General features: G+C 40.6%; 1 protein-coding gene across 5 annotated transcripts in view; it reads right to left on the bottom strand.

Annotated features, from left to right (window-relative positions):
* Positions 1-12718, bottom strand: part of LOC134654010 (protein split ends) — a 123006-nt gene that overhangs the window by 83998 nt on the left and 26290 nt on the right. For all 5 annotated transcript variants that reach the window (XM_063509380.1, XM_063509381.1, XM_063509383.1 and 2 more), the window contains exon 2: positions 1667-1987. In XM_063509380.1, the coding sequence (XP_063365450.1) occupies positions 1667-1987 (321 nt within the window). The remainder of the gene's footprint in view (positions 1-1666; positions 1988-12718) is intronic.

Here is a 12718-nt window from a genome sequence, read left to right as displayed (position 1 = left end):
CTCGGCTATCTGCCTCTTTATAGCTCGAATATGCAAGAGTGATAGAGAGGTTAGATAGATAACAAAATTTCGACTCTCTCGTTTGCGATAGAGTAGACCCTCAGATTGTGAGTAATTGTGGTAGTGGCGTCCCCTACGCAGAGTTTCGCGTAATATTCCCTATTGTTTTGCCTTATATTTAGTACAATGTGAAAAGATATCAAACTCGCAGTAACTCCACCATCAAAGATGTGAAAAGAAAATCTGATTTTATACATTATTACGAAAATAATTAAAGGCTCCGTCACACAGGCGCGTTTTGCGAGCGGGGCGCGATGAGAGCGGCGCGCGCGGCGCCCGCGTCCCGCCCGCATCGCGCCTTGAGGACGCCGGCAGAACGCGCGCGTCGCGCCAACGTCACGCTCGCGGCCCGCCAGCGCCGCGCTCACAACCCAAACCGTTCGCAACGCGCGCTATGTTGTGTGTTGGCTCTTCTACACGATGAGCCAGCGCCGGCCACTCCAAGGGACGCATTTATGCGTTAGAGGGAGCAAGTGATATTGCTATCTCATTCTACCGCATGGCTGCGTCCCTTGGAGTGGCCGGCGCTGGCCCATCGTGTAGAGGAGCCATGTGACTGCGCGGGTGCGATCAAAGCTGGGGAAGCGCGCGGCGCGCCGGCGGGGCGCTGCGGCCACGCGCAGATAGCGCGCGCGAGGCGCTCGCGTCGCGCCCCGCTCACACCCCGCCAGCAAAACGCGCCTGTGTGACGGAGCCTTAATAGAGCACAATAAGTAATAACACAACATTTGAACAAGTAGGCATTTATTTCAGTGTTACTCTTCCTAAATAAACGTTCTGTAGCGTGTTTTCTTTATCTTTTTATTTTGCAACCGCGATAACGATATCTGTTAATGTATCTATCATTTAAATTGGAATAATAAAATTTTGCCTGTTGCGAAGTGTCACTAAAATTACATAAGTAGTCCAATAGAGCCCCAGGTTTAAAATGGAACAAAACTACAAAAGAAAATGTTTCCTGTTGATGACCTTTTCATCGAAATACATACGTGCAAGTGACGCTTATGTTCGGTTTTACAAAGATCCGTTGATCCGAGATGTCATTCAAATTTATTTTTGCCTTTATTTGAGAGAAATAACGGAGCTTTATAAAACTGGGCTTTGAATCTCGGCCTACAGTTGACGCCGTACGCTGCGTACGTCCCATTGGAGGTACCAGAGCAACAAATCTATAGGAGCGTTGTATGCAAAGTACGGCATCAACGGGGAGACCAATAAAGGCTTCGTCACACAGGCGCGTTTCCCAAGCGGGGCGTGAGCGGGGCGCGCCGCTTTTACATTTAAAACGCTTACGCCTCGCTCACTCCCCGCCCGGAAAACGCGTCTGTATGACGAAGCCTTAACGCTGATTTTGACGATGCTAGTAAGTTTGATGTTGACTGTACTGTTATAGTGTGTTGGCATTCCAGAGACTAGCATCGTCTAAAGGCCGAACCACCGCAGTGCGTGCAAAGATATCTTTCATATTTTTTTTATACATTACAACTGACGTTTGCAAGCACGTCTATGCGCAGGAAGCCAATGACGTGCAGTGCAGCATCACACTTCGGTGTGGTTCGACCTTTAATCAGCCTATAAAATGTTTAATAATAACGGTAGCACTTACGATAGATGGTACCGCGAAGTGGAGGGTGGGTTAGGCGCTGAATTCACGGAGGACGAAGAACCCGAGTATCCGGAGCCGGCGGGTGACGAGCCGGCCGAGGGCGCTCCGGCCGCCGTCGGTATCGCGGCCGGCTCGTAGTACTCGGTGGTAAGGGTGCGGTCGTCAAGCACGTGCTCCGCGTTGTGGGCCTTCGATGCGGACTTAATGTCCATAAAGGCCACCGTGGCACAAATACCGCACCCACTAATCGCGCTCCCGCCCGCCAGCGCGCTTGCGTTCTCCGTTCGACCCAGCAACTTGACATTCTGGACTCGGCCATAGCTGCGGGAAAAAATAGTACATTACTACAGAGGCTGGGAAGTAAAGGCTTCGTCACACCGGCGCGTTTTCCGGGCAGGGCGTGAGTGGGGGGCGGGGGCGCCGCTTTTATAGCTGGTTAACCAAATCTTGTCAGTAAAAAAAGGCGCTAAATTCAAATTTTCTATGGGACGATATCCCTTCGCACCTAAATTTTTCAAATTTGCCGCCTTTTTCTACTGTCAAGATCTGGTTGACCAAGTATAAATATAAAACGCTCACACCCCGCCCGGAAAACGCGCCTGTGTGACGGAACCTTAAGGGGTTGCCAGCCGAATGCATATAGACGACCGAACGTAGTGATGCCGGATAGTTATGAGGCCGCCAACCCCTTTTCACGCCGAAGCGAAGTATATATGTAGTGCTTTTCTCAAACATGCAATGAAATAAATAAAAAAAATCCAAGTAATCAAAGTTTTATTTATAGAAAAACTAAAAGTAAACTACACACCAAATATATCTAAAGGCTTCGTCACACAGGAGCGTTTTCCGGGCGGGGCGTGAGCGGCGCGTGAGCATTTTATATGTAAAAGCGGCGCGCCCCGCTCACGCTCCGCCCGGAAAACGCGCCTGTGTGACTAAGCCTTAACACATACCTATATCTTTATCACACGTTTATTTTACACGTGTCGTGTATTTTTATTACCCATATATTTTCATGTATCTTTGATATTTTCGACTGACTGTCGTTTTCGCCACATAACTAAAGGCTACATCACACAGGCGCGTTTTTCGGGCGGGACGTAAGCGGGGCGTGAGCGTTTTATATGTAAAAAGGGCGCGCCCCGCCCGGAAAACGCGCCTGTGTGACGAAGCCTTAGTTTACATAGTCTTTCATGTTTTACATACATCGTTGCCTGAAGCATGGAGTATAATTCCCACAGTGTTGACTAGTTTATAGTTAACTGTTTCTCATAAACTGTGGGCATTTTTCTTTCAAATAATAAAATCGCCATAAGCAACCATAAAGGCTAAGTCACACAGGCGCGTTTTCCGGGCGGGGCGTGAGCGGGGCGCGCCGCTTTTACATATAAAACGCTCACGCTGCGCTCACGCCCCGCCCGGAAAACGCGCCTGTGTGACGAAGCCTTAATAATATCAATTAATAATTCTTGTTTCCTGTTTACTACAAAGAGTAGAGAACAAAACATAAAACGGTAGAATGGGAGGAGAATAAATGTATATGACAACAATGATATACCTACCTATCTAGTTCAAAGAGCTCCCCAATCCCCAATGCATTCACGCCTACCATACCAGTAGCATACGCATGTATGACTCATAAAATGGCTTGGGTAAATCCACGGTGACTCACGTTACTTTGTAGTCACTATTCCTAACAATCTTGTCGTATATTTGAGATCAAGAGCTTTCTACGTCGAAAACTTGATAATAATATCACAGAGTACATTACTGCGAATCATTTATCGAAGTACTTTTTCTCCATCAAATTATAAAAATTGGAGAAAAGTGGAAAATAACTCCATGACTCACGTTACAAGAAATGGACACGGAGTTTTACGCCTTTTGTGTTTATTGATTTCCCTTTGATTATTGAATGAATTAGTTTTAACAAAATAACAAAACAATGACATAAATATGCAAGCTTCTTTAATAGTTAACCAAATGAAATCAAAGATACACCCTTATTTAAATAAAATATAAAACCTTACGAACTCACATTACAGCGATTTCGTGAATCACGTTACTTGCGACTACCTAGAATATTTTGATATTTTTTATCATTTCTAGCAAACAAATAGCATATTTTTTACTTATTATTATTAGAATTAGAACTTTTCTGATACGTTATTTAGCTCTACCCAAAGCTTGGCGATTAATTAACATCGAAGATGAGGATGCAATTGAACTATCTAAGGCTCTTGCTTATTCAGCTTTTTTCTTTGATCTATATGTTTTTCAACTCTTTTTCTGTTTTTTTCTCTTTCATCCTTTATAAATTGGTTTTTCTTTTTTTGAGTCATGTTATCTAGCAACTTCTTCTTTTGCCTGATTTTTTTGGCGGCAAGCCTATGTTTTTTCTTATACTCTTCGTACTTTCCGTCGTCTTTCAGCTTCTGTCTTCTTCTTTTTGCCCTTTCTGCCGCTGATAGAGGCATTGTAGCTACAATATACATTCAAATATTTAGTTACTCGCTTTACAGTTGCAACAACGCGATTCACTGTGACTCACGTTACAAGTATCTCAAGTCATGTATTTCTATAAAATAACACTTATGCGGAGAAATAAACCGCGAGAATGACACCATCTAAGCCCAATCATACACATAGTTCAATATAAGTTCGTTTGTCCAAAGTTTCAGTACAGTAAATGAAAAATATTGTTTTTTACGTTACTCACGTTACTCAACGACATACAATTTTCATTCACCTCTTACATATTTTTCTTTCGACTTATGATAATTGTAATCAAAGTAACGCGTGAATAATTTAATAGACAACAGATAAATAAAGGTTACTTACCTCTTCTTTGCGTAAAAATCAATTAAAGTCGTAATATTTATAATCACTTATTTTACGTTCGTAGTTGATTCCGCAAGCAGCACTTACAATGTCGGAAATTATGACAACCGTTGACTTATTATTGACTTAAGGTTATAAAATTTGTTCTGCTACCCTCATTTGATTATTCTACATTCAAACACATTCTAAATTCAATAGTTTATTTTTTCGTTGTCATGTCCGAGTTACGCGGAAAGACCCGCTTTTGGTAAAATGAAATATCAATTTTTCCGAGTATAACAAATAATATACATAAGTATACTCATTCTTTTGTTCATTTCAATTACGTGTCATTGACCTTTACCAGTAGATATCTACCTGCCTACAATTAAATAAGACTAGATAAGGTTGACGAAATATAAAGTGAGCTGATCTCTCGAACAGGTTTGAACAAGATCGGCTAATTTATATTTCGTCAACTTTACATACAAAATGTAGAAACCTATGCATTTGTTTCAAATCAAATTAAATGAATATTAATGGGTAAACTTCATGCCGCTTGATTCGTGTCTAATAAAAATAGAGGACCCGGTAATCAACGTCAGTAAAAATAATACACTTGACATGACATCAACGTACCTATTTATGTATGTATCTTGAAGATGGCTACGTTTTATATCTATGCAAGTTTGCTATTCAGAAAGCAGACTGACGTCACCCAACAAGCCGGTATCTCCCTCCCCCTTCCTCACATCCTGCCTGATTGGCCTCGCTTCGTCGCACCGCACGCCGCTGCCGCCGGCCGTGCGCCTAGCTACCCTCGCTCCCACTCCCCGCACTTCTGCTCGGTGCCACCTTGCAAGCTCGCAACTCGCAACGCAACACAGTCAACGTAGTTGAATCGAGTTTCACACGGAAACGGGTACGACTAGCGCGCGGCCATGTTGTAAGAGTAAGTATGGCAACGTCGCACTACGCGCACCAGACATCGACCGATTTAATCACTCTTTGGCGCTGTTCATTTTAAATTTACATTTTACTCGTAACTGACGATTTGTAAATACGTATGTGAGTCTCAAGATCAACTATTTTATTTAACGTGCGCTAAATTCGCTACATTATCATACAGATACCTACTTACATTTTTTAAACCATTTTAGAACCACACTGTTACTTACCTATATTGTAAATATATTATTACTTATAGTTAGGGTTTGCAATCCGGATCCGAAATGTATGAAATTATCCGGATCCGTGGATATTCCCATACATTTCGGATCCGTCGTGCAAACCCTACTTATAGCAGGCCTATGGAACTCTCCGCGCGAGCTCGGTTTTATACCTACGAATCTGTTCCCGTTCACGGTAGAAAAGCAAGCCAGTTGGTTGCCACACGCGCTCACGCACGCACGTCGTGTCGCCGCGCGCTCGAATATGCCAAATTGTATGCGAAATAAATGTCTTCTTCACGAACAAATAACACAGCTTCTAGTGTCGATGGATGCAGAAACAGCAAAATGAGTAAAAAAACCGTTTTTGCTCTTCCGATAGATAGGAAAAGTATAGTATAGATAGACATTCTCAATACATATAAGTAATTTATAAAACGGCGTAAACACTGCGGTTACTGCAGGGAGATGACCTTTTAAAATGTCTTGCAGTCACTTGTCGGAATAAAACGCATAAACGGAATATTATAATAACTAATTGCAACTTATCTTACTCATGTATAGTTATTGTACGCTATGATTTTATATGGCAAGTTCTAATGCAAGTTGGACAATTAAAACTTATATTTTAGGTAGGTGTATTCTATAGAATGTATAGTTAAGTGGTACCTACTTATTTGTAAAATCATTTCTAAGCGTCGGCAACCCTAGCGTTGTGCCGGCGCGCGCGGTGCGGGAAGCGGCGCGTTGAAGGTCACTCCATTGTATTTTTGTGTAGGTATCAAAACGGTAGGTATTTGCGTTTTCTTTGAGAGATAAGTATCTGTTCGTAAGAACTATTATATAATCTGTGCTTATAGTAATAACTTCTACCTAGGAACTCGTCTGAAATTAGTACTTATGTAGTAAATTCCACTTCTATAAGGGATGATTTCCATAATGAAAACACTATCTACTTATACCAAATTTCATGTAAATCGTGTAGAGAACGTACTTATAGGTAACAGACACGCAGAGCATTTATAAATTATAATATTGGTATGGTAGAGGACCAGTATGTGTACAGAAATATAGGTGGTATTTTGAAGTTTCTGATTTATTTTCCCAAAAATTTTTTGTTTCTGGGTGAATCAACTTTTTGGTGTCCCTCGTCTCATCGCCATAGTTACGCTCCCCTGGACAGCTGTAAAAACCCTGATTTTAAGGTATTTATATTTATCAAACTTGCCATCTACTAAACGTGATACTTACAACATTTCTTCTAACAAACACACCACAAATTATTCTTAAACACAAAAAAGTTGATCCACCCCTGTAAAAAAGTGCTTAAAACAAACGCATTATGCTTTTACTATTTCTAGGTACGAGCGAAGGTACGAAACTCCATTATAGGTTGTGTGGTCCGACACGCACTTTGCCGATTTTTAGTAAGTAAACATTACTCATACTCATAGCCAGTATTGGCCGAAACGTTAATGCAATTGAAAATGTTGGCCATTAACCATTATAAATTGAACCTTAAACCGTAACGGACGATTACAGTTTACGGTTCAATTTATAATGGTAATGGCCAACATTTTCAATTGCATTAACGTTTCGGCCAACAGTGCTCATAGCAACACATTTAATTGATCATTAGCAGACCTTATTTCATTGCATTAAGGTTTTCGGTAGAGATGCCACGAATATTCAGCAACTATTCGGTATTCGGCCTCTTTGCCGAATATTCGGTATTCGGCCGAATGTTGCCTACTATTCGGCCGAATACCGAATATCTGTTGCATCTTGCATCTACTTAAAAATAAAAATTGCACAATAAAAATAACCAAAAACTATGTAGGTATATTTAGAATGTGTTCTTGGAAAGTTGTTAAATGCGAAGACCCTTTTTTGAGCATTTGTTGATTAAAAAACATTTTATTTTTATCATGAGTGTCTTTTGTTTGACTCGATTAATTAATGCTGTTCAACAAAAATATATCTTAGCTAACGTCATCTAACGTTGAGCTTTGTTAGCGATCAGTTTTCATAATAATTGTGACTCAAAATGTTCGCATGTCATACCGAATATTCGGTATTCGGCCGAGAGAGGAGCCGAATTTTCGGTATTCGGCCAAAACCACTATTCGGGGCATCTCTAGTTTTCGGATGGTCAGTTCAGTTAGTTGTGTCAAAGATGGTGCTAACCGAATAACAACAAAGTTCATTGCCCTCAGTTTCAATCGGAGTCCCCATAGGCGAGGCGTTCTTTTGATCCGAAAAGTATCAAGTACATATTTCAACTTTCACCAATGTTATCATAATTTCTTTCGTAAATCGATAGTGGGTCGAATGAATCGTACCAATAAGCATGACTTGAATTAACCGCATCAGTAGTCGCGTTGTTGCCTAAACATACCTACATTCGTTTGTTATTAAACTTACTTTCGGGTTTCGTTCTCGATATTAGCATATATTACACATGTAGTTTCACAATAGACTCGCCATTTCGCACTGAATTTTGGAGAAATAAAACACAAATTAAAAATGAAAAATTAGGGTAGAAGAATATATCGCCTCGATATTCCACCCGCACCAACCAGGCGCCATCATTCACGATTTAGTGCTTCGCTGTTTCGCACGTTGCTTTTAGTATTAAAATTAAATTAGCGTTTCTTTTGTGTGTTAAAAGTACAATAGGTATATCATCGGTTTTAAACCATGCCGAAAAATTAAAACGTAGGATTAATAGTCGGCGTAACCGCCGTCGCGATAGTTCTTTGTCTTCGTGTGGTGACGGTGCTTCGCTTCATAACCCGCAGGGTGAGTAGTTACCTATCTAGATTACGTAAATCGGTTATTTTTCGACGTTATGAATGATAATTAGTTTCAAAAGTGTAATGTCGGTTGATTAAAACGCTGGATATTCGGGCTGTCCACATGGGGCTTTCCAAATCCATGTAATATATTTCTTTTTTAACATTATTTATTGCAACTAAATAAATATTAATATAATCAAGGAGTGTACTAAATGTATTAAACCGCTGGATAATCGGACTGTCCATATGGGGCTTTCCAAATCCAAACTGAAAATATGTACACAATCGGGTTCTCCTTCTTGGGGTGTTCCCACCGTGACATACTGTAAAACTGACAAAGTTTAAAATACTGGTCATTTTAGTGGGTTTGCGTGTTTCTCATATTCAAGGAGTCTCACTACCCCTTAAAATATATTCTTTTATATTTCTACATAGAATGCGAATCAATCGCCAAAGTTGACAATGACGTCATCGAACCCGAGCCTGGGTGTTCCTATTGGAACGATTACTGGCCGGCACCGGATCCGAGCGACGTCGATGATTGCGAACCCCCCGCGCCCCCCGCGGCCGCCGCGTCCGAGCCGCTGCCTGCCGCCGCTACCGCGCCTTCACCCACCGCCGCCGCCGCCGCAACCTTGCCGTCCTCTGTCGTCGTCGCCAGACAGTCGCCTGCCCCTACTTCAGTGCCGGCGCTCACCACCGTCGCTACACCAACCCGTGCTGATGCAAGTATTGCCGCGCCTTCAGAGGTACTGCAGCCGGCACAAGCACCAATAAATATACCAAATGAGATTCATGACCCGGATTTGTTAGCAATACTAGGCGAAGACCCAATTAACTGTCATAAAAGAATACGGTGACGACATACAAAGTGACCTAGCAATCAGATTAAATCACTTAGCCACTTCAGGTCTTACTAAAGAGAGCCGCGCAGAGATTAAAGATAAATATCTGATCCCTGGTAATTGTAAAATGATTAAGGCTCCAACGCTCAATCCAGAGATACGAGCATCCTTGATTGAAAGCCAGGCCAAACGTGACAAAGGGATAGAAAATAAACAGATTTTAAACTCCTGCGCTTTGTCACACTTCTTATGGTATCTGACAGAAAAAATCAGGAGGTCCTTAGATTATTAATGGATGCAGCGCGAATTTTAAGTGACATTGAACATAGTGATTCGATGTTACGCAGATTTTTTATTCTGTCAACGGTGAAAAAAGAGCTGAAAGATCAACTAGAGACGACCAAGATCGAAGATCTACTTTTCGGCAGCAATTTGGTAGAAACTTTCAAAGTCAGCAAAGACTATAAGTAAAACCGGGGCAGATATAAGGTCTACTAAGGCTGACGCGCCTAATCCGACAAACAAGTACGAGCACGAAAATGCACGAGGCTCTCCTGCAAATCGCAGACCGCAGATCGCAGAATCGGGGACTCGGAACTGGCGGTCGACGAATCCAGCTCCGACTTCGAGGCAGACGACGACGAGGCACCGCAGCAACTCGAGGACTTCGCCGCGTCATCAATATTCACGTCATAGACGTTAGACCACGTCGAGTGGACTATAGTATACGATACGTATACGATCAACAACACAGTTATACTCACTTTGATAAATATAATTTTGGGTTATGAAATATCTTTCACGTCACTATTTATAATCAACAGAGAAAAGAGTATTTTAATTCCGTAACACTCTTGATGATAAATATCATATAATTAGGTATTCCTTGGTGATTTACACAGATGTCTCAACAGTGGGGTGGGGAGCAGCTTGTGGCGACGATACGAGTACTGCTACTGGTTTATGGCAGCGGTCGGCAACCCGCGGCCCGCGGGCCGCATGCGGCCCGTGAACCTATCACTTGCGGCCCGCGAGCCTCCCTGGCTATTTTGTATGTAATATTGACAAACGACAATGTCTGACAAAATTATAAAAATTAACTAAGTGCGCCCCGCGTCACCTACGTTAGCTACTATGTGACCCTTGGCTGCTAAAAGGTTGCCGACCGCTGGTTTATGGGATAAACATGAGAGCTCCTTATATACCTAGAAATTACTTCCAGATCCTAGCAGCTTTCTAGGGCTTAAAGTTTTTGCTATAATTAGCAAAAACTTTAAGCCCTAGAAAGCTCTCTCTTTTTTTTTTTTAGCGTAATCGCTAAAAAAAAAAAAGTTGTTTAATCAATGTAACTAGAAATTATTTAATCAAGCGATACCTTAAAGGTGTATTTTGTTTACAGACGGCATTACCCAAATGTAATTTGACTTGGAACGTTGATAAATTATTAAATAATTTAGCTGATTGGTGACCAAAACGTTAAAAAAAAAACATAAAAAATACTGCCATTAGTACCCTACGAACGAACACATTTGGACAAAACTAATAATATTTGAAGCTATATTGATTCTTTATTTATTTAATTTAGATAACCTCATAATAAGGTTACATGTTACATCCCAAACTTTAAGTAGTAATAAAATAATATCTGAGCAGTCTATTAGTAACATTGATTTATATACTTGTAATAGTATACTTCATAATTAATGTTATGTTAAGATAAAAATTGTTATTATAATTAATTTTCATATGTGTAAGAAATATACACTGTATAGGGTGAGAGTCAGAATGGCGGGTGTATGTAAACAAAAATAAACAAAAAGCATACCATATTTTAGTACCTAATTTGTACTATTTGGTACCTCATATACAAAAATTAGTACCTCACGGTATTTAAAGTTATCAGCAAAAAACGTTACACCCGCCAACCTGACAGTCAGAATGGCGGGTGTATTTTATTACGCTATGATCCCGCGATTATTGATAAATTCTATAAAAGCCAAATTTTAGTACCTTTTTAGTACTTTCATATTCAATTATAAATTGAGCCATTTTATTTGTGGTTTCCGAGTTATACTCATTTTACATTTTGCATTGCTATTAAAAAAATTCAGGCGCTTTAATTTTTCACCGTATTGATATCGTTTTTAAGAAAAAACGCTACGCTACAACTATTTTTATTACGCCAGGATTTAGTACCTTTCATGATTAATCTGTTACCCTTTCACGGGTAATCTGTTAGGTTCAATTAACTATGAAAATTACGTCTTACAAATGGCCAGGCGCCATGTCAAAGGATTCTTCCTAAGAAGAAATTCCGCTCTTCGTTGTGCATGTAATTGTGTACATAATACCTACTCTTAAGTAGGTACATGGTGATTAATCAAATAAGAAGAGTGGAGATCGAGGGGGGGAGGCCTTTGCCCAGCAGTGGGACACTGTAATTGTATAGGCTTATAATAATAAAAATAATAGGCCCATCTAGTGCGCGGCAAGTCCCCACCTGCCTCGATAACTTGTGAACACATTGTTATGGCAGGTGTCCGTACGTCTTTGTAATAACCCAGTCTCATAGTCCACCCAAACTTCAATCCATAGATCGGTATACTGTTCTCTTTTTCTACAATAGTCCCAATGCCTCTGTCTATTGTTGCACCTGTGAACGGGTTCCAGCAGGCGTTCTACATGACATAAAAGCTCTCCAAGGGGCCTCTACGTGTTGGATCTGTGTCCCCACGCAAGCCTATCAAAAAACCGGGATTATAGGCCCGTGATATCCAAGGAGATACAAAAATAATAATATTTATAATAATACACTAACTATCCGTCCTGAGCAATTTCTATTTCGTTAATGTCTGCCCTATTATTGGGCACATTAATGTGCAATTGTTTTACAAGGGGCAAAGTTGTTGTTTAATATCCTCGTGCTAATATTGATACACGAGTAAGTGAAAGTTTCAAAAATAGAACCATGAGCGTAGCGCGTGGTTCTAAAGTACAGGAATCTTGAAAGTAGCGAGGGTTTCAACTACAACGCATGAGGCTTAAAAAAACTTTGCTACCAAATGAAACACAATTTCTTTCCACACCAACGCGAGGAAAATACTTAAACAATTTGAAATCAAATTAAATAAACGAATGCTGTAATTATTAGTGGCTTTTGTTCACTAAGTATTATACATTAATTAAATTTACATAAATAGGCATGCACGTCATGCTCGGCGTTTTGGCACTTTTATATGCAATTATGATTATGGTAAGTCAGGATTATGATAATCATATTGATCATATGACCAGTCGATAGAGTGTGTGCAGTAGTGATGGGTAGGACATCAATTTAAAATGAGTTTGTATGAGTACCTCATTTTCTAAAATGAGGTGTTACAATGTCTTACTTCAAATGAAGTGAGGTACTAGCATATT

Source organism: Cydia amplana, chromosome 14, assembly GCF_948474715.1.
Source record: "Cydia amplana chromosome 14, ilCydAmpl1.1, whole genome shotgun sequence".
NCBI lineage: Eukaryota > Metazoa > Arthropoda > Insecta > Lepidoptera > Tortricidae > Cydia > Cydia amplana.
The sequence above is the reverse complement of the archived record's forward strand: the minus strand, read 5'-3'. Positions and strand labels throughout refer to the sequence as shown.